The 23638-nt window shown below is 38.6% G+C and overlaps 1 protein-coding gene across 1 annotated transcript in view; it reads left to right on the forward strand.

Moving 5' to 3' along the window:
• stk10 (serine/threonine kinase 10) overlaps positions 1–23638 on the forward strand; it is a 49618-nt gene that overhangs the window by 1733 nt on the left and 24247 nt on the right. Inside the window, exons 2-4 of the mRNA XM_047379938.1 lie at positions 13657–13821; positions 21336–21384; positions 21974–22123. Coding sequence (XP_047235894.1) covers positions 13657–13821; positions 21336–21384; positions 21974–22123 — 364 coding nt within the window. The remainder of the gene's footprint in view (positions 1–13656; positions 13822–21335; positions 21385–21973; positions 22124–23638) is intronic.

Here is a 23638-nt window from a genome sequence, read left to right on the forward strand (position 1 = left end):
ATCTGGTGACTGTGCAGGCCATGGGAGATGTTCAACTTCACTTTCATGTTCATCAAACCAATCTTTCACCAGTTTTGCTGTATGTATTGGTGCACCGCCTTCAGGATACAATGTTTGAACCATTGGATGCACATGGTCCTCAAGAATGGTTTGGTAGTCCTTGGCAGTGATGGGCCCATCTAGCACAAGTATTGGGCCAAGGGAATGCCATGATATGGCAGCCCAAACCATCACTGATCCACCCCCATGCTTCACTCTGTGCATGCAACAGTCTGGGTGGTACGCTTCTTTGGGGCTTCTCCGCACCGTAACTCTCCCGGATGAGGGAAAAACAGTAAAGGTGGACTCATCAGAGAACAATACATGTTTCACATTGTCCACAGCCCAAGGTTTGCACTCCTTGCACCATTGAAACCGACGTTTGGCATTGGCATGAGTGACCAAAGGTTTGGCTATAGCAGCCCGGCCGTGTATATTGACCCTGTGGAGCTCCCGACAGACAGTTCTGGTGGAAACAGGAGAGTTGAGGTGCATATTTAATTCTGCCGTGATTTGGGCCGCCATGGTTTTATGTTTTTTGGATACAATCCGGGTTAGCACCCGAACATCCCTTTCAGACAGCTTCCTCTTGCGTCCACAGTTAATCCTGTTGGATGTGGTTCGTCCTTCTTGGTGGTATGCTGACATTACCCTGGATAACATGGCTCTTGATACATCACAAAGACTTGCTGTCTTGGTCACAGATGCGCCAGCAAGACGTGCACCAATAATTTGTCCTCTTTTGAACTCTGGTATGCCACCCATAATGTTGTGTGCATTTCAATATTTTGAGCAAAACTGTGCTCTTACCCTGTTAATTGAACCTTCACACTCAATCAATGAACACTGGCTACCAGGCAGGTCCAATTTAGCCTTGAAACCCCCCACACTAAAATGACAGGTGTTTCAATTTCATTGTCCAACCCCTGTATATCCATAGGATCACAAGAAGCCGTACACTTCATACCGCTGGGCTTTAAGGGCGAGTGACCAAAAAAAAAAGCCATTACTTGGTGTTCAAATGTATGAAAGAAGGACTAGAATTGAACTTTTCAGCCACCAAAGAAAATGCTATATCTTAAGCATCCAAGTTCAGTGTGAAGTTTTAAAAGTCAGTGAGGATTTTGGAAGCCAGGTCATCTGCTGGTGCTGGTCCACTGTTTTATCAAGTTTAAACTCTACACTGGCTTCTACCTGGACGTTTTTAGAACACTTCATTCTTTCCTCTGGTGACAAGCCTAATGGATTCACAGATTTTATTTTTCCGGCAGGACCTGGCACCTGCCCACACTTCTCACAGTTACAGCACCTGCTTAAATGACCATGGTATCACTGCTTGACTGGCCAGCAAACCTAAACAACCTAAACCTCATAGGCAGCTATTAAAGCAACTGGGCCTTCTTGTAACAGCAGAACCATAGGCTGTGTTTGGGTTTTTAGCTGCAATCCGTAGTTATGAAAATGAAAAGATAATTGTTTAAAATGTATCACTCCGTTTTAACAGTCTGTATATCATGAGTTTTTTTATCTACTGAAACAGATTGTTTTTTTGAGGCACCTGTATTCATCCTTTTTACACACTTCATTCTTTTCTGTGAATTCACTACAGTACTAGTCAGCCCAACTGGACCGTGAAAGCCCTTTTCATTAGTTCTGTGCCGCCTTCCAGACCTCAGCAACTAGCCGACTTTTGGCTTGGAAAACCTATTTAATCTTGAACTGCTGGCATGTCAGTTCGCCTCTGTGAAACAGCGCCCAGTCTCTCTGTGTCTGCACAGCCCAGCGGAGCACAGTGAATGCCTTTGACAGAGCGGAGACCGCGGTGGAAGAAGCAGTGCTTTGAAGGAATTCTGCAATGAGTAGAAAAAGCACTTTTTTGTAATGAAGGAAACACTCTGTTCAGATATGTAGTTTTTGCTGGATGGGGCACATGGATTAGGAAAAGTGTGAATAAATCGCAAAAAAACATTTTTTATAAAATCTTCCAGGATACAAAAATCCAGTTCCAGGGGAACATGAGGTTAAGAAAACTCTGATTATAGGCCATTTTAAGCCTCTGCTTTGGTGCACAAGCCAAGAGCGATACTTTTGGTTGTCAGTGCTAAAGGTTTTAAAAAAAAGTTCCAAAACTAACAAATTTTAGAAAGAATAAGTTCCACTCTGAAATGCTCTCTCCCCCGTGTATGTTTGGCTTTCACCATTCTAATTACAACCCTGTTCTTTAGCTTCTATTTGCTATCATCGGGTGAGTTTCTGTGACATTTTCACACCTGCAGCTGTCAGACACAATGAGGGTTGGGAGGCACAGAGCAGATAGCTAAGACAGGAAGTCGTGGGATAGTTGCTGCATGTCAGGGACTGACAACTTCCTGTTGCTGCTCCCAAATTTCAGAATTATCGGGTCATGTGTGGGAGGGGGAGGCCTCAAATGGTGAATTGCACTTGTTTTCCATTAAAGACTGTGATAGAGGAGGCCTGGGCGACGAGGTGGAGAATCTTTCTCATTTACAAATGTTGAGAGGGAGTATGGAAAAGTGTGGATGTGTGACTTGTGCTGCTGAAGGTAGAGATCTTTCTGTCATTGAGACTAAACAGACCTGTTTAATGGCATAATGTGGTTGAGAGTACAGAGTAGACCTGACACAGATTCTCTAAATAATAATGTCACATCTGGGAGAACAAGTGCTGACTTTTTGAAGAGGAGAGTTGAGGACAAATCAAGTAGTGTATAGGAACATGTTTAAAATGTAATATGCTCTATTAGTTATAACAGTATAACACATAAGTGCAACTATTGTTTTCGTTCCTTTGAACCACTGTGATGTGCGTGACTGGTTACAGAGGTCAAGAGAACTGCTTAAGTAACTAAAAGTTTTTTTTCTGTAGCCAGCTTAGTTTAACAGACTGTCACAATATTGATGATCAAGCAGATATATATTTGGCTGCAGTTCACAACAGAAATAAACAATAAGGGAGTTTTTTTTCTCACCTATTTCTGTGTGTAAAGCTCTGCTCAGGGAATTATAGCTCACCAGGCATGTAATGATAAAAAAAAGTTGGTATCTTGATTATTGTGTGCAAATTGATAAGTGATCAATAGCATCATGATTTTATTAACATGTGTTTAAAAAATATCCATAAAGTTTTGTTAATGGCTGGAGAACCTCCACTGTGAGTTAAGATACCAGCAAAAATTCACTATAGTCTATATTAAATATTAACATATTTGAAAACTGCCTATTATTAAGTAATGTCAAGTAGAAATATGTACTAGGACCAAACACTCAATGCACTCAGCATTCAGATTGCCGTGTGTTTATGAGCAATATTGTTTTGGCTGTATTGCCGAGCATAATCAGACCTTTGGTTACAATGGTGGTGGTCCATAAAATGAGAAAAGGTAGAAACAAGTTAAATAGCAAAACCTGTTGTGAGCAGTAGGCTTTTCATGTTGTTTCCCTCTGCATTTAGCATAACACCATTTTTCTGCTTTGCACACCTCAAAATGTAGAGCTAAACAAGATATTTAAATTTTTCTGATGAGATCAATTCAGTTTAATATTTGGGAGAACGAAAGCCCTGGCTTGATTGTCCCTCTATTGGTGATGCAAATTGTTGCAGTTTTCAAATCTCACAGATAATTCAAAACAAAGACAAAATGTTTGATACGGAATATTTTTGAAATTTCTTTCCTCGGCAATAACGTCCACACAGAAGACTGCTGCTGTCAGTATGACCTGGTAGTGCTTAGGAATGGTTTGTTGCCATGCAGCAATGTAGAAAGCTGCATGTTATTGCAATAATAAACTGTGAAATCACAATTACTAATTTAACTATCTTTTAATAGGGTTGCAAACGTAATTGAAGACAATTCTACTGGTAATGGTTTATTGACAACTGATGAGAAATCAGCTACTGTCCCCCACTATGGGTTGTTGTCTGACCTACCTAAGAAATGTCTCTCACTGCCCTGTACGTCTTGGACAACATAGCCCTCACAACTGAGAGTGAAAGCTTCCTTCTCAGCATACGTTCTGAGTTGTTCTGTGTACTCTTGTCAAAAACGACTTATTTTTTCAGTTTTGGTCCAGATTAGGTGCCATAATTTGCCATTTAATTGTTGCTGTATTCACTTAATTCTTTCTCATAAGTTCTCTTTGTTCTAAATACGATTGTTTTGTGTGAAATTACAACTGCCACCACGCACCCATCCACTAGTATGCTCATCAGGCATGAAACAGAGGAGTTGTATACTTCCTATTACTAATTAATGAGCCACATGCCACTAACCACACTGCCCTGCTGCTGTTGGTGAAACGTATCCATAGACACACCTGCAGAATGTGAGGAGACACTCTTGTCAAATTCCCACTGTCCCTCTTGTTCTGAATTGTAAGAACAGTGTGACAAATCTGAGCTTTAATTCTGTTGCTGCTGTCTACGCTGGCACTGAAAAGCTAGACTCTAGACTATAGATGCAAACACTCTTTGATAAATAATTCAGCTTTTATGCCCAGTTTAACAAAAAATGTGTTAAAGCTAAACCTGTGGTTGAAATGGCAAAAATATCCACATTATTAGAGTAAAATTACAGTCATTATTTTATCATATTTTATCTTTGTAAAAACATCACTCTTAAAGGAAAAACATACATATAAATTGGAACACCTCCAAAGTGTCAGCTCGTGTCAGGTGTTGTTGGTCTGCAGTGGTCAGTATCTATCAAAATGTTTCAAATAAGGAACAGTGGTGAACCGGAGAAAAGGACAAAAATAAAAATTATCCACCTGCTCAAGAATGTAGAGTAGCGTTGGACAGAATCTGCAGATGGACAATACCACAATCTCTCTGCAGATCTATTGGCAGATTGTCAACATTTTAGAATCCTTCATGACCTATCATTTAGAGATTCATATAAAAATCAGCTGGTGACAAGATTTAGGTTATTTTCTAATGAATTGACCCTAACTGGTTATCAGCCAGTCAGAAACTCGAAAATCCAATGTTTTAGATCAGTGAACGCTCCATTGCCGTGCTTACACATCACTTTTTGGTGTGTATACTATTACTGATCAAAGATGACTTGGTAGTCTACTTTCTAGATCAGTAAGCTGTTGAAAAGAAGTTACAAATGAAGTCAGCCAAAGTACAGTGATGCAAGAAGATATTTGAAAGGAAACTGTATTTTCTGTGGCATGGCGAGACATGTTTGCTGTTCACTCAAGCTGCAAGGGAGTTCAAGACTTTTAGCAGGTAACGGGAAGGAACAGAGAATGGAGCAGTTGCTCTGTTTTATCCTTTTGAGCTTACAACCACTGTTTGTTATGAATGTTAAATTTGAAAATGTTGATGACCATGTGGAATATCAGAGTTAAAGGATCTAAATTCTCCTTCACAGATACAGAGACGGTTGTTTTAATAATGTTAACCACACTAATCACAAAGATACAATGCTAAATCATAAGCAAAGTTTAAAATGTCAACTCCATCACCATTTTGTCTTTGTTTTAAAATCAATAAAAAACAAATCCTGCTTTACTGATACTGTGCTCTCACACAGCGATATAAATAACTAAAGATCTCTATTGACAGGAAGGCTAGAAATTTGTTTTTAAACTGTTCTTGCATTCTTGTATATTCTTGCTCTTAAAGAGGAATCTGTATCAGTAGATCAATGCTTTTCCAAAAACCAGATAATGTAAACTGGGCGTAAAATTCAGAGTGGCGCATCTGTAATATCGTCATATCCCACACCCATATACAGTACAGACCAAATGTTTGGACACACCTTCTCATTCAAAGACTTGTCTTTATTTTCATGACTATGAATATTGTAGCTTCACACTGAAGGCATAAAAACTATGAATTAACACATGTGGAATTATATACTGAACAAAAAAAGTGTGAAACAACAGAAAATATGTCTTAAATTCTAGGTTCTTCAAAGTAGCCATCTTTTGCTTTGATTACAGCTCCGCACACTCTTGGCATTCTGTTGATGAGCTTCAAGAGGTAGTCACCTGAAATGGTTTTCACTTCACAGGTGTGCCCTGTCAGGTTTAATAAGTGGGATTTCAAGCCTTATAAATGGGGTTGGGACCATCAGTTGTGTTGTGCAGGAGGTGGATACAGTACACAGCTGATAGTCCTACTGAATGGACTGTTAGAATTTGTATTATGGCAAGAAAAAACAGCTAAGTAAAGAAAAACAAGTGGCTATCATTACTTTAAGAAATGAAGGTCAGTCAGTCCGAACAATTGGGAAAACTTTGAAAGTGTCCCCAAGTGCAGTCGCAAATCAAGCGCTACAAAGAAACTGGCTCACATGAGGACTGCCCCAGGAAAGGAAGAACAAGAGTCACCTCTGCTGTGGACGATAAGTTCATCCGAGTCACCAGCCTCAGAAATCGCAGGTTAACAGCAGTTCAGATTAGAGAACAGGTCAATGCCACACAGAGTTCTAGCAGCAGACACATCTCTAGAACAACTGTTAAGAGGAGACTGTGTGAATCAGGCCTTCATGGTGAAATTGCTGCTAGGAAACCACTGCTGAGGACAGGCAACAAGCAGAAGAGACTTGTTTGGGCTAAAGAACACAAGGAATGGACATTAGACCAGTGGAAATCTGTGCTTTGGTCTGATGAGTCCAAGTTTAAGATCTTTGGTTCCAACCACCGTGTCTTTGTGCGGCGCAGAAGAGGTGAACGGATGGACTCTACATGCCTGGTTCCCACCGTGAAGCATGGAGGAGGACGTGTGATGGTGTGGGGGTTCTTTGCTGGTGACACTGTTGGGGATTTATTCAAAATTGAAGGCATACTGAACCAGCATGGCTACCACAGCATCTTGCAGCGGCATGCTATTCCATCCGGTTTGCGTTTAGTTGGACCATCATTTATTTTTCAACAGGACAATGACCCCAAACACACCTCCAGGCTGTGTAAGGGCTATTTGACCAAGAAGGAGAGTGATGGGGTGCTGCGCTAGATGACCTGGCCTCCACAGTCACCGGATCTGAACCCAATCAAGATGGTTTGAGGTGAGCTGGACCGCAAAGTGAAGGCAGAAGGGCCAACAAGTGCTAAGCATGTCTGGGAACTCCTTCAAGACTGTTGGAAAACCATTTCAGGTGACTACCTCTTGAAGCTCATCAACAGAATGCCAAGAGTGAATGAAGTGAATGACACACCTTCTCTTTGAATGAGAAGGTGTGTCCAAACTTTTGGTCTGTACTGTATGTATATTTATTTGTTATAAAAATGAATGTGTAATACCTGTGATTGGTGTCTACAATCCAATTTTTCATCTTTGTAATTTATCTGGGTGGATATTGCAGGAAAACTGAGGTCCCTTAATACATTGAAGGGTTGCATTAGCTTCCATAGTATTTCCATTACAGACAGTAGGACATGTACACAACTTAGAGAAAATAGATATTACCTGAACCTGAGTGAAGGTTCTACCTGCTATATCTGCTGTAATGTGAAAGAGAAACCAAACTAGGCAAATGAAAATTGGTGGGGGGTGTTCAGGTAGGTTTCAGCATCCTCTTTGCAAAGGTTTATGAGAAATGCTAAACTTGTGATGCTTCTCAACATGGCAGTACTACTGTAGTTTAAGTGCCTGCGAGGGTTGTCATTGCTGTTGAAAGTCTGGGCTTTCCCGAGTCTAATCTCAGGGGAGCAGCTGAACATACACTGACTGATAAGAACTAAACATCATGGGTGGGTGTTCAACATGATGAGAGTCCCCCATCAACCACGTGATTACCTTTTTAAGGCACTTGAAAAGCAACTTCCCTCTATATATAATATTTTAGTATTATTGCAAGGAAGCTGTAGGTTGAAGATAGTTTGAAGATCAGCATCTTATTTAAATTTTAACACAAACAGGATGTTGTTTTGTTCCAGCATATTCTTTGAATTATTTTAACCCCACGTTGTTGTCATGCCAGTTTCTTGTCAGATGGTTTGACTGAATAATCTTGCGTTACCTGTCTGAGCTTGGGTTTTTGTTGAATGCTCTTCATATGAGCTAGTAACTACTCCAGGATTTCATGCTTTGTGTGGGCTGTGAGCAGGAAGTGTTGCTCACCTGTCATGAGATTTATGGTTTTAGATCCACAGTGTGATGACAGCTTAAAATACAGCAGTAGTTTTCTTTTAGGTAGTAAATAAAATACCTTCGTTTTACTGCTTTGTTGACCTGGTTTCTTTTGTTTTTGAGCATTTCTGCAAAAGGTTCACTGTAGGGTATTTTCTAATGCTGATCAAAACTTTCACATCCTGAAGAGACCAATTGCTTAATTTCAGGGTGTGTGTTTGTTGTAGGCCTGTGCTTCACAATGTGACATGCTTCACGCCCAGGATGTCTGTGAAAGCAAAAAAATATGTTCAGATGTAGTCAGCAGCTTGAGTAACCAGAAAGAATCTTGTTACTCTGCTTGAAGAAAATGGATATTACACTTTAGATGTGCACTTAAGCTATAAGAGTGACATTTTCCTCAAAGAGTCATAGCAACAGGGCTGTCTTTGTTCCTCAAGATTGGGGTCGGCCATTAGATCAGACATAAGGATTGTGTTTCCTCTTACATCTCGTCAAAGCTAAGTGGTGGCTCAAAAGCCTTGAAGCAACATTACTTTCCTGCATATTAAGCTTTGTGTAAACAAACTGGTTAAATTCCGGTTTACATATACTGTCACCCTGGAAAAGATATAAAAAAAAAGACCTAACATACATTTTTATTTCAGTGCAGCAGCATAAATGTTACAAAGGAAAGGAAAATTTGCCTTGATAAGTGGCAAAGCTAGCAATTCCTACAAATAAATATATTGACACGTTTGTAATATAATAACTTTTTTTTTTAAGTCAATCAGGCTTTCTAGGAACTTTAATAACAGGCCCAATTGTCTTGGCTGCTCTTAAAAATTGGAAAGACATGAGATTATGGCATTCAAGTAAGGCTGAAGTGTGTTGATCATTATTAGCCAGGAATTGGTTACAAGAAAATGACAACTTGCCTATACTTGCCCAAATCTACAGTTACAGCCATAGTATGATGGCATGATGTCATAAGTGACTGGGGTCCACTCTTGGTCTCACATGTATATTGCAGAATAAGTTCATTAAAATTGGTAGAATACTTGTCTTAATTTTCTTTGTGTCTAAACAAAATCCTACCTCGAACAAGTTTCCTATGTTGTTTTTTTAAATGTTATGCCGTATTAAAGTGAGCTTTAAAGATCAAAATGATTTTTTCTATTGACATTTAATCAGAATAAATTTTATGTCTGTTAACCAAGACAAGCAGTGTGTCCTTTTTTTTACTGCTGTCCTGCTCCTCCTCTAAATGAAAGCAGCAAACTCATCTTTAAGCAGGAATTCAGCAGGGACAGTATTGGATCCTTTATTAGACTGGAGTATTTTCTGCTCCCGCTGGGACACAGTGGTGGGATGGCTTGCATCGTGCTTACAGCCAAAATCGTGCTTACAGCCAAAATCTAAAGCAAGAAAAGTTTTGTGCACACTTACTGTATACTTGTGGTTTCTTCTTTGAAGTAAACATAAAAGGTTAACACAGGTAGACGTTTTCTAAAATAGTGATCAGGTGAAACCTCCAACTTGGAAAGAGCTGATAATTAAGATGTTGTTTTTTAGAATAAGCCTATAACCACCAAATCTCACCTGAAGTGCCATGGAAGCTTTATTATAGAGACTTACTGATTACCTTCATTACAAAGCTAGAGATAAAAAAAAAATCTTGTGCTGGACTTTGTATTTTTGTACAAATATGGCACTTGATAACAAGTTTGGCATTCTACAAAACAAATAGGTATTCTATATCCAGGATAGCCTTTTAACATCGTTTTTCTTTTGCATGGTACTCTTTTGAAAGCAAGGGCTGTACCTCTATGGACGCCTGGTGTCAGAGGTTATAGAGGTTCTCACAGCCACATTCCTGCTTGCAAAAAACGTAGGGAGAGTTTATACAGGAGGGGAAGTTAACAGGTTTATAATGGGGCAAAAGTCTAACTCGGTCACGTTTTTCAGCTGTGTGTTTTGTTCAATGCGTAACTCATCAAACACATCAGAATACACATCAGCATGTGGTACGCTCATTCAACCTGGTGGGGACTGACCTCAGTGTGTTCTTCGTTGTTGGTGTCAGAAGATGTTTGATTTGTTTCTTTACATCTCTATATGGACAAAGGTTTCTTTGGGTTCATATGAGAAGCTGACGGTTCAACTGTGGAGTTTTTATATTTTAGGTTGGGAATGTTTCAAACAGTTATGTGCTTTCAACACCTCCACGGTTATCATTAATGACTGTTAACACAGGCTTCGTGTTGACACTTTTTCTCACCTTGACTCATTTAAAAAGAGTGTCGAACTGTGAATACAAAGAGTGTAAACAGACTGCAGACATGCAGCATGCTGATTGAGGGATGTTGTATGAGTTTAATGACTCGGTCACGAAATGCAATACATTTGTCGGCTGACGCATATGCCCATATCATCTGCTTTTATAGTTCACCCTTTTCCTTTCAGTGGACAGGTACTGAAAAGAGATTATAACAGTTAAATGAAGATCTGATAACATTAGCATTGGTGATGGACAAAACCTTGCCGTGGGGCTGTCTTTGTACTGCAAAGACATAAAGGAAGAGATTCAAATTTTAAATGATTTATTTTAAATCCTTCTCAGAAGTTTAGAAACTGACATGCAGATAGTTGGAAAATGGATAATTTAAACAGTTTTTGCTAATTAGTGATGGATTTTGGGATTTTTACGTTTATTAAAGATTCAAGATCCAGCAAAATTGAACAGGAGATTATGCTGAAAAGCAAGCATCGTAGCAAATGGAACAGGTTTAAGAGCACTCCTGAATGCAATTGTCAATGGTCACAGTTCACTGCCTTCACAAATTGTAACCTTTAGTGCCCCAGGAAAGAGATGAGGAAAAGCCTCCACCTTTTGTGGAATGGGCTTAAGTGTTAAATGTCCCGATTTTTTTCCTGTTTTTAAAATCCCTTTGAATCATGGAATCATCGTTGCAGAAGAGACAACTTCACTTTGCTATAAAGCCAGCATCCACAATAGTATTTTGCAATCAAAATACTATTGCAAGGCAAAATACTTTTGCAAAGCAAGACAAACACAGCTAGCACACGAAATCTTGAATGGATGGCATGTGGAGTTTCAGTGTTAAAGCCACATTTCTTGTCATTGTGACCTGCTTTTCAGGGAAACACTTGTTTGAATATGTGCAGAATGCAGTTTGTCTCGTCAAAGCAAATGGCAGCTCTCTGTAGCAAAACCTTTGGTGTTAAACTAGTCTCGCTGTAGTCTAGACATTTCACTATCTGAAAACATTTGGGGGCTTTAAAAGTTATTTTGAAAAGCAACCATAACTGTTGGTTTGTAGGTCTCCTAAATTAAGCAAGTTTTAAAAAACTCAGCGACTGGTCCAATACCCAGACAAGTGATTTTATGGTAGTTTGGTGAAGAAGACTTACAGTAAGTCAGTTAGATGAGACAAAAGACTGAGAAGAAAGTTCATTGGTGAGGAACCATGGAAGCCAGACCCAAACAAAGCAATAGATTGTTGTTGTAGGAATGAAGAGCCTGTGGGTTTGAAACAGGGGACTATTGTTTTCTCTTGGGATGCCTGCAGGCAGCTACAATATACAGTCAGCTGTAGTTCTGCTCCCTCAGGGCTGTTGATGTTAAAAACCTTACCTCTATCCTACATAACTTCAGTATTTTGGAATCTACATGTTCTTTTTTACCCCTCTGCCCTAAACATGAACACGAATCAAGTCGCTTGTGCCATCCGGAGGTCCCTCATGAGATGCACTGAGGTGTCTTGGCGTTCCTTTCTCTCTCTGGGTAGGCACCACTTAGTAAGATTAACTTACAAAAATACATGGATCTTTATACTGTATTTTATACTGGAGGACTCTCTTCGACGTCACACATTCCCCCATGCTACTTAAACACACAAGGTCGTGAATCTGCTGTGCACCCTCTTTGCTCCGACTCCCCTTCCCAGTCATCGGAAGGCCAGAAGCACATTCCTCAGCCTTGTTGCCACTGAGATGTTAACATTTGTGTGTTAAGGTTGTTTTGTAGCTGGGTCGAGGGGTTGTACAACAACGTCTTCTGATTTGAGAATAAAAAATTGTAAACTTCCAGAAGGTAGAGGTTTTAGTTTTGTTCATGCAAAAAAGTATGTGGTGTCTGGTAACATCCAGTTAAGTACTGGATGTTGTCTTTGAGGCAGATGGACCCCAACAAAAGAACTCTGTCTGGTCCCGCTGACATGCACCCAGGGTTTGTTTAGGCTCAATGTGTAGAAGCTGAGATGTGCAATATTGGCAGTGCAGTGAAAGTGTCACCATCTCTGTTTGCTGTTGAGGCTTGCTGACCAACTGACTGATGGTTTAATAGCAGGGGTGGAGTTGTGGGCATCCTGTTGATCTACTCTGTGGGTTTTTCTCTGGTGAGATGGGTGCTGATCGGCTTCTCTGGAACTCTCCAGCCAGACGTTTGTGCAGAAGTCACACACAATCAAAACATGAAAAGTGTGTATCGCTAAGAGTCTGATATATTTGTTGAGATGTTTCCACACAGACTCTGTAAAACATGCAGGCATTATCGTGGTTGGACATGTGTATCCAAAAACCTGCATGATTTCATTCTGATAGTATCATGAGATTATTAATTAACTGTACAGATATGCATCCGTATTTGTGAGTCGTTAGCACAACATGGGAGCGCTTTGAGATAATGCTTCTATGGCCAGGGCTGATAAAGCTGAAAATGAAACAGTTTATTTGCAGATTTTCTAATTTCCATTCCCCACTCTTCTATCTATCTTTGGATTGTCACGGTTGTAGCTCTGAACATACAGTTCCGACTGCAGGATCACAAGTCTGTCTGTTCACAACACTCCATCAACCTGCATTCACAACATACTGTCCTTCACATGATCCTCGTCTCTGTTCATTCTGTGTGTGTGAGTCCCTCTGATTTATCTGTTTATGTTTACCGAGAACTACTGGGAGGCCTAATTGCTTGTTCATTTAGCTTTACTTGCATTTTTTTTGTCTCTGTGGTTGCTTGAGGATGGTGGAGCCACCTTTCTGGGTTTGTTTTTAAATCTTAATCAGCATTTTAATTGCTGTTTGGTGAAATGTGATCTATTCTCTTCTTTGGGTGCAGGAGGAAAAGCAGAGCAACCCAATGTGTTTACTATTCTTTTAAAATATTATAGTTATGATTTTATGTCTTTGTTAATTATACTATTCATCTGATTTTCAGAATTTTAAGCCTGTAATCTGGCCAAAAAAACATGTTCACTTTTAGTCACACCCACACCCTGCAACCTCCTATAATTTTTTGTTTTCAGGGGAAATGTAAGAAAAGTGATTATTGACTCTAGATGTTAGAAATTGTTGATCTGACATTATTAGTTTAGCGAAAGAGAATTTAAATTCATTTTTATTGCAAGATCTTTAACTGAGAGTAATTTGACTGAAGTTCAAGAATTCTACTTAAAATGCCTAAAGTAACCTCTGCTTGTTTAAATGACTATTTTGTTTTTCTTATTGCAGGCCTGTAACAAGGAGACTGGTGTTCTGGCTGCAGCCAAAGTGATTGAGACAAAATGTGAGGAAGAGCTGGAGGACTACATGGTTGAGATTGACATCCTAGCTAAATGTGACCATGCCCACATTGTCAAACTCCTAGATGCGTTTTATTATGAAAACAAACTCTGGGTATGTCAACATTTCACCTGCTTTATAATGTTGCTTCACTGTGTATAATTCTGAAGCAAATTGCTTGCAAAAGTATTGCTTCAAGTTTTTTTTGACATATAAAAATCAGGGGAGCGTGAGGTCTTTTTGTGTTCAACCTTTCTGTATCAATACTTTCACATTTCTCGGTGATTACAGCTTTAAGTCTTTTGGGGTATGTATCTGCCACATTGCACATCTACAGATCAACATTTTTACACATTCTGCCAGCACCATGTTTAATGGTGGGGTTTGTGTGTTCACGGGGATGTGATGTTAGTTTCTTATATTTTCTTTATTTATGCTTGTTAGCCAAAACGTTAGGCTCCAGTCCCAACTAACTGGAGCACCTTCTTCTACACGTTTGCTGTGTTCCCAACATGACTTCTTATGTCTTTATTTTAACAACGGCTTTCTTTCATAATTACCAGATTTTTGGAGAACAGTTGTCCTGTCAACAGATTCTCCTCAAGCTCTTCAAGTCACCATGAGCCTCTTGGCTTCTTCCCTTTATAAATGCTATAGTTGACTCGCCTTTCAGTTTTGGTGGATAGCCAGGTTTGCACAAATGCGATACTCTTTCTATCTTCAGGTGATGGATTGAACACTGCTCCATGAGATGTTCGAAGCTTGAAATAGTGTTTTATAACCTAACTGTACTATAGATTTTCTCCACCACTTTTTTCTTGGTTTGTCTGTAGAGTTCCTTGGTCTTCAAAATGCTGTTTGTTTACTAGTGTCCTCTAACAAACCTCTGAGACCTTCACAGGACAACTAGATTTATGCTGAGATTAAGTTACACTCAGATAAACTCTGTTTACTTATTTCGTAACTTCTGAAGGCAACTGGATTTTAACTAGGTGTATCAGATTAATGGGGGCTAAATAGATGTGTTTGCCATACTTTTCAGATTGTTATTTGTGAAAGATTTTAAGTACTGTGTATTCTTTTGCTTCAAAATCATGTGCTTCTTTGTCTTGATTTAGGACTTTTTTTTTTTTGCAACTCTAGCTCACCTTGAGTGCATTTCTGTCTAAACATAATGTGAACAGTTCAAATTCGGAGTCGCAGTCCATCCCTGGGGTGACATAATGCTTCAGGGATAACCCCACCATCACCCTGATGTTACTGCAAGAAAGATCAATTTTACTTGAGTGTTGTCTGGCCTCGAGTTCTTTCTCATCTCAACACTCACACTTTGGTTCCAAAGTAAACTGTTTCTGTAATCTTCCCACTCTCTGGCCAAAGCAAATAATTGTGACCTCATGTAAGGGTGCAACATTTCCTATCTGAGGAGTTGCAATACAGGGTCAGCTCTAAAGATAGCTATAAGTAGAATTTCCTGAAGAAACAAAACAAGCAGCAAAATATTTTCCACTAAGACATAAAAAAAAATGTAGTAAAAGTATGTAAGTAAACATTAAATGAGTGCTTCCATATTTAGTGGTATTGTCATTTTGAGGTTTAAAAATTTTTTGCATCCACATAATTAATTGTAGACAATCTTTGGGGGTTTTCTAGCTGGTTTAATAAAGCTGCACAGCTACATTCTGACAATTCTGCCTTTTAGAAAACTTTTATTGGCTATACAATTATGTTTGTGCAGTCATGGAAGCTCATTTCAACCTGACCTAATGTCTGCAGCACAACAGAGCCCAACAAAACCCTTTCAGATCACACGGACCCCTTCCTTGCACCTCTAGTAATTATTTGTATAAGATTTTAAAACAAAGTTTCAATGCTATTGCATTATCACACATTTAAAAACTGAGGCAGATATTACCTTTTAAATGTGTGTATATTGATTCACCGAGGTTATAATGCAATACTATGAAATAATACTTTCACATAATCACTGGTGGCACACTAGTTGGCATCCCCTAACCATTTCAACAAGTAAATGTAACTTAACAATTTTTACTTTCTTTTATTTTCATTTTCTAAGTTGATCAATGTCCGTATTTGTAATCTTTTGCTCCCCTGTTTTCTGAAAAGTCTTTCTACAGGTCTCTCTTGTAAATGAAACTGCCATACTCAGTGAGATTACGTGTCTAAATAAAAGTAAAAAATAAATAAACTTAACACTACAAATAGGCAAAGAGAGGGGTTGTTCTACTCAAGTAAGGCAGATGGGTATTAATATTCTGAAATCAGAAAATCGTTACTAGAAAATAGCTGCTGTTAGAGCAATAATTAAAATTTTTATAAAAAACTGGAACTGTGACAAACAAGGCTAGACAAGAACCAAAGCTTATCTTGCCTCTGTGTATAGAAAGGAGTATGGTAAATGGGTTTAAAAAATATATTATAAAATAAAGAAATCCCCAAAGCTCACTGTCAGAAAAGTGCTACAAAGAGTTTGTGTTTAAAAAAAACAAAAAACATATGACTGTAGAATTCACTTGAGCAGTATGCATAAAATCTATGTTGGGCATTTCTTTAGCTCTGTCTCGTGATCCTCATGAGGGCTATCTAAATGTAATACATTTTTCAAAAGCAAGTACATTTGTTGTGCACCACCCTCATAACATTTTATCACCATCCAATTCTATGAACGGTGAGGGCTGTATGGAGGGCTGTATGACCTACATCCTGATGTCTTTTGATCTGTCAACAGCTGAACCATATTAAAGTTTAAGAGCAAGATTCCCACCTTTTTAAAAAAAACGTTTCTCACATTAGGTGACCTGATTTCATAATTTATTGTAGCTGATAATGTGGAAGCATAAAGCTTTGTTTGATTAGATTAGTAAACTTTCTTCTCCTAAAATAACAGGAACGCAAGCGCTGAAATTTACAAGAGTATACTTTGAAAGGCACATTTACTTTATAATGTATGACCACTGTCAGTTTAAAAAGAAACTGCTGTTGGAAAACATTGCCTTTTCCGGCAGCTGCGTCAAGTTTTGATCATAGCTGTGTTTGGCCATAGCTTGAATTCCTGAATATTGAAGGTGCACCCTAGACATCAGTGAGTTTGTGCTGATATGTCAGATATACAAACATCCCCTTTTGTTGCATTTAAACCACACACTTCCTGTGGGTTTATGTGGCTGCATTAGAGTTGCAACCTTTGCTTTGCTATCTCGCTTCTAAGTTGTACTCAGGTACTGGTACAATTTTTCATAAATTTCAAAACATTTGCTAAATCAGCAATGCTGTGAACCTATTACTACATGTGAAAATGTTACTTCTGGATTAACCCATTGTTTAGTGGTGAGGCCTTAGTAACCCTGCAATTGGGTGTGCTGGGCAGGGTACACTGCTGTACTCTAGTTAGGACCCACCCGTTCTGCTTTCTAACTAGTATGAGAAGGAAAGTTTAAGAGGAAGAAAGTGGTGTAGAAAAAGCTGTTGTTCTACTTCAGGAAGTAATCTGGTCTTTAAGCGAGCAAAGCGGCCTGCCCCACAGCGTGAGAAAAAGAGGGCCTTTAACATGGTGCTGACATCAGCAAGCTAAGAAGAATGAACAGAGAGAAAGAAAGATGGAAGAGAAGAAGAAGAGGGCAGTTGAACAAATGGAGAAGAGCACATTATTTACTGTAGTTAGCGTAGGTGCTCTCACTTATGACTGGTGACAGTTTTTCTCCCATTTTGTTGAAGAAGGCTTTTAGTGCTGTAGGTCCCTGGATTTAAAATTTTAACACCTGTCTTAAGATTGTATTTCAGCTGCTTTTAAAAATGTCGTGGTCCAACCTCTGCTTAAGAAGAACAATTTGAATTCTTGATCTTACTGCTGCTTTTGACATAGTAGATCATGCCACCTTAATATCAAGGCTGGAGCAGTCTGTAATTAAAGGCACAGCCATAAAACGGTTTAAATCCTACTTATACAATAGAAGTGTCTCTGTTCAGTTAGGACAGTTTTCATCTTCTGTTACTTTTCTTAAATACGGAGTTCCTGAAGACTCCAAATTTGGTGGTGTTTTTGCCACATTTGGGCATCTTCAACTGGTTCAAAACGGCATGAACATATCACCCCGATTTTATATGCCCTCCACTGCCTGCCAGTTCTTTTTTTAAGAATTGTTTTTAAGATTTCACTTTTCATTTTTAAATGTGTAACTGCTCTTTCACCTCTTTACCTTAACAAGTTTATTAGTAACCAGAGTTGATTTTGCAACAAGAAATTTTGCCTTCTACTTCAAAATTAAAAAGTTATTTTAGGAGACCCCTGGAAAACAAATGAGAAATATGTAAATAAGGAAATCATTAGCTTTTTATTGAATCTTTAAAGATCATTTGAATTAGTTTCCTATGCAGACACTGAGTCTTTGTTAGTATCTGTGTATCTAGATTGCGGTTTGTCAGGTTGTTTAACATTTGTTCATTGAAAACAACAAGATTTATACAATGGCACTGTATCTCTGCGATTCAGATTTCTTTTCTTTGGATGACCTGGGAAAGCCTCAGCACAAACTGGTGGATTGTTGGCTACAGTTTATGCACTTTCAGAAACATTTAGCTTCAGACCTTTTAGAGAAGACAGTTCAATGAACTGTTTCAGCATGTTAAGAAAGTATTACTCTTTTGCTACTGGAGTCTGGATTTACTCTGTAATGTATTGTCATCATTTTTTGTTCCTTGATTGCAGTTTTAGAGAAGGTCTTTGTGGGCCAATTGCCTTTTCATGTTTGTTTCACCTCAACGAAAACGAGGTGGGAAATCACTGTGAAGCTGCTAAGTGGTGAAATGGTGGACAGTTCAGAGTCAGCAGTCTGCTCCATATATTTTATAGCTCTTTAGGTCTGTAAGACTGCAGAGAAGCCTTAAATCAAAATAAATAATAAAAAAGACTATTTCTAAATTATTGCCAACAGCTTTTGTAGAACATTTAACTCTACCTACTTTTTTCTGTAGATGAAATAAATTAAGTATAAATCTTCTGATTTATTACATGTAGCAGGCATTATCAGATAAAAATGTATCCTACCTAAGTGAAATGCTGGCTTCTAATAGCAGTTGCCATTTTTACCCTGTTTGCTCAACTTTTTGGATCATCCTGTGCATCCCAGAGAATGCTTTAGTTGACATGCATTCCATCCACAGTGGGTAAGCTTTGCAAGCAGCTTGACCAGTTGGGGCACATTCTTTTCCAGAGAGCAAAACGTCACCCAGAATTCCTCTGGGCGGGGAATGACTGCTCTTGCTACAGAACCACCAAAACAAAAATATTGCATGCAATGATCTTTCTTCCTGCTACTGGCATTGAGGAAATAGTAGATTTAAGACCAGCGTTGTATGGCAATAAGAACATAAACATTTTGAGAACACCACAGTTGTTTGCAAACTTTTTATAACAAGTTCCAGCTTAGTAAATACCTAGTATGACTGTACTGACATAAGTTTAAAAACAGTAGTGCAAAAGGACTTGGATTTTGTGACTTTTTTCACTGCCTCACATACTCATTAAGAAATAAAGAAAATAAAGGAAACCGTATCAATTGGTACTGCATAATAACTTGAGAGGGTACAGTGTAGATATTCCATAAATTTTTATTCACAAGTTATTTCAAAGTTAAAGTTAGGAGAAATAACCGCTCCTTTGAAGTAAGAACTCCAAGATATCGCCAGCTGCTTCTAACCAACCCTAAAATTCAATATGGCTGCAATGCATATATGATTTATGGATCCCTGCACTATAAATATTTATTTTGTTCTGACCATTAAATCATTCATAAACACTGCCCTAGATAACCTCCTTCAGTGAACATTTTGCTGCACTGTTTGAAAACACAGAATGTTCAGAAATACTCTTGTTTTAGCTCGAATTGCTAATAGTAACTAGCCTGGTCATTAGACATATCAAAAGGTATCTCCAACTGGTTTTCAAACTTGGACCAGGAACACATTTGATGTCACTCCCAGGTCCAGGTTCCTACTTATAGACTACTATACCTCTTACTACTTTAGAGGAATCCAGCAAAAGTAGCAGTCATTCCTAGTTCAAGGTCATCCATTTCATCAGTTGATTTGTGGTACTTTTTAACCTTGCGAATGAATTTCAAAATGTCCTCTGAGTACTATTGAAGGTAGCCGAAGTACCACGAGAGGGATAGGAATCCAAAAAGGCAATTACTACACTTTCACTGACATATAGTCAATGTTTTTTGTTTTGTTTTACAAAAACATGGATATTTCGCAATTTTCAATTAAAATAGTTTTTTACCTGCTGACCCAGTTTTTAGCCCTATCTGATTTCTCTGGATCATGAAAGAAGTTACATATATTTAGATGCAAAACTCATATTCTAATAGTTGTTTAGGAGGTAAATATTTAGTCTAAACAGCTCTCAGCACATGGAAGAACATTTGATATCATCAGACAGTACAAAAGTAAGGAGCGTCCTTTAAAAATATTATTGTAAGTTGTCACAGAAAAACATTCTAGCACCTGCAGTATTACAAGATTTAAATTCACCACTTATAACTCAACAAAGTATCTGATTTCGCACATGATGAGTGTGCACAGAGGCATTTCAGGCTCTCATACCGGTTTTTGTTGTATGTTTGCATTATGCATATGTACTTTTTACTTTTAAAAGGCTTGGCTGAAACGCCACTCCTTGTCCGGTGCCACACCGATTCTTTGACAGTGTTGTCATAGCATACACGGACACTGTAATTACATGAAGATGAGATCATGTCACAGGTATGTCCCACACTTACCTGGGCTTGATCTGACTTTTGGAAATCAAAGTATCGTGCTATGTCTATACGCTTACTGGTACACGCCTGATTCATGTAGATTTTATAACATTCTGCATTGAACTTTGGAATTTATTTCTTTTTGCATTCTTCAGCTTTTCACGAATAAACATTTCTCTTTAGTTTTTTCTGTAGTTGTATGTTAAATGTACTTTAAGAAAACTATTAAACACCTGTAAAATTAATCCAGTGTGTTTTAACAATTTAGATTTTGTCCCTAAATGATCATAAAAATAATGTCATTACTAAAACTATTCTGCCACTTTCTATTTTGCAGATATGCTTTTATTTTGTACAATAAAAGCTATGTGTTTCCGAACTCAATGAGAAATTATGGTTTAAAAAAAAAAATATTTGTCATCACAGTAGTGACAAAACGGGGATTATGATTTTTATATTTTAACTCTTAGTAAAATTTTAATCATAATTTTGCAAGCTATTTTAAGTTTATTTTTAAAACACATAGAAAAAAGATCCTGAGATTAATATTGTACGGAAAATGACAAAATATAAAAACACAGATGAAACCAAAAATGGAAAACGTAAACCAGTGAAGAGGTATAAAACCATTAAACATCAGAATTGTGGGGGAAAAAAATCAAATACAGAATTATGCGGTGGAGCTGGAGAGAGTCCGTAAAGAGAGGGTTATCTGGGTATCCCTGCTGGTCCGATTTCCCATGTCACTCGGTCACGCATAAGCAAATGAAAATGGTTGAATGAAGGTTTCTATTGGTTTTGCTGTTACAAACATCCAGTCAAACTTCCCTTTTATCTCTTCTCTCACAGATCATGATTGAATTCTGCGCTGGAGGTGCTGTGGATGCCAATATGCTAAGTAAACCCTATTCTTTTTATGGCTTCTTTATAAAATCTCCACTTTCTCACCTGAGCTAATGTCACTGTAGAAATGTTTTATTGTAACTGTTGCCCATACTGTATTTGCCCTTATAATAATCATGTTAGAATTCAAAATCTGGCACTGAATAGCAAGAAACAGTCAGACTTAGTGGGGGTCTTTGAGTGTGGGAAACCCACTTGGCCTGTTTTCATTGGATAATTCCCCTCTTAATAACCACCCTTACCCCTCTGTGAGGCTAACCAAACACAGACAAAGCGGAATAAAGTCTGCAGGCCTAGACTGGCTCAGATATGTGATTTGTTTTTGTTTTTTTGAATCTGGCATTACTTATCCAGCAATACCATCTGATCTGAAATCACAGGCTTACCTTGTGATGTTTTCTCTCATGGTAGTCACACAGTAGCTCAGTCCTCAAAATTGTTTTGCCATGATACTTGGCAGACTAAATATACAGTTTCAAGGTTTCTCTGCAGCTCTAAAAGCTGGTTAATTTGGTCCTTGCTCACTTCTGGTGTGCACTCAATAGTGATGCTCTCTATCTCTTCCCCTTTTGTCTTTTTATCAGAGTTGGATCGTGGACTAACAGAGCCACAAATCAGGGTGGTGTGTCGACAGATGTTGGACGCTCTCAATTACCTCCACCACATAAAGATCATCCACAGAGACCTGAAAGCTGGCAACGTCCTCCTGACAGCTGATGGGGATATCAAACTGGGTAAGGGTTTGATTTTCAAATCTTAAATGTGAATTTGTTAATTTGAGAAATGATGCTTTTTCTGCTTTTTTGTCCAAGTGCCCTCCGTTTGGTCCCCTTTGCAATTGAAATGCGTTGGAATGGGTTCTGACAGAAAGGTGTATAAAGACCTTTTCGGAAAAAAAATGTTTAGGACAAAAACTGCAATATATTGGGCTTATGCAAAGTGAAATTTCCATTTTACATTCTTAGTATTGTTTCTACATTTTGTCATGTTACAACCTAAAAGTTTATTGGATTTCATCTCAAAGCAGTCCGTGGTGAAGTAATTCACGCAAACTAGTACTGTCTTCGGCAATGTGACTAAATCGCCCTCAAAAATAAAAGGAAGCCATGAATCTGTTATCCGACAGTGGGAGAATGTGCATTGACACATGTGGGTCTTTGCAACCAACAACAGAACATCTGCCTTTGAGGGTAGCCATTGTAAAGCACGTAGAAAGTAAAACCAGCCGGCGAGACGTTATCCTCTACTGAAAATCATGTGGGTGGAACTCCCCTTCAATTGCTAGTCAAGAAAAAATAGAAACATTCATTTATAGCCAAAAAACGGCTGAATGTTGGGGTTTTTTTGTTTTTGCGCTTGGACTGTTTGTAGAAGCATTAGAGACCCAAATGGAAGTATAAAAACCATCAAAAAGTGAATTTCGCATACAAGGTACTCTTAGTGTTTTGCAGCCTCTAACAGGCCATGTATTTTTCTTCTCTTGTCTTCCTACCAATTCTGAAAAATCTGTATTTCGCTGCTGAATATAACAATCCCCATAGTACAATACTGCCACCACTACTCTACACACTGTGGATGGTGTTATCAGGATGATGTGTAAGGATGATCAGCTGCCACCATACAGGGCAGAATGTTGAAATGTGCTCTCACCTTATTTGTCTACACATTTGCTATGTTCCCTGTATGGCTTGTGGCAAACTGCAAATGACATAAATAAAACTCAGATTTGTGGAATGCACCACTAATAGCTACACTGTTGAAAGATTTTCCCCCCACAGATGTGGATCCATTCCACTCCTTTAGAGTTCTCATGGGCCTCTGGGCTGCTTCTTTTTCTAATTTAGGTTGTAATATGTGTAAAAGTTATCTTTCAACATTCACTTTGGTATCTCACTATGGTACATACCTCCAACATCTGTCCCACAGAAGCTCTACTAGATTACACAAGTTTTGACTGGCAGATGGAAGTGACTTCCGCTCCCATGGGAGGGACTTCCTCCCAGTATAAAAGCCCGACATCTTGCAGGTGATCTTCAGTCTAACACTTCTTGCTCCTAGAAGCACTTCTTAGATGGCCAACATGTTAAGTATTGAGTTAGCTTAACTGTTCTCGGAGGGAGCTAACAACTCAATCACCAAACACTTCTCAATAACTGTGCTCGACTGATCTGAGTCTGTTCCACTGCTGGGCTGTCGCCAAACAGCAGCAGCTGCAACTGGTCACCAAACTAGCTGCACTCTTATCGGAG

The sequence above is a fragment of the Girardinichthys multiradiatus genome, chromosome 11 (assembly GCF_021462225.1).
Source record: "Girardinichthys multiradiatus isolate DD_20200921_A chromosome 11, DD_fGirMul_XY1, whole genome shotgun sequence".
NCBI lineage: Eukaryota > Metazoa > Chordata > Actinopteri > Cyprinodontiformes > Goodeidae > Girardinichthys > Girardinichthys multiradiatus.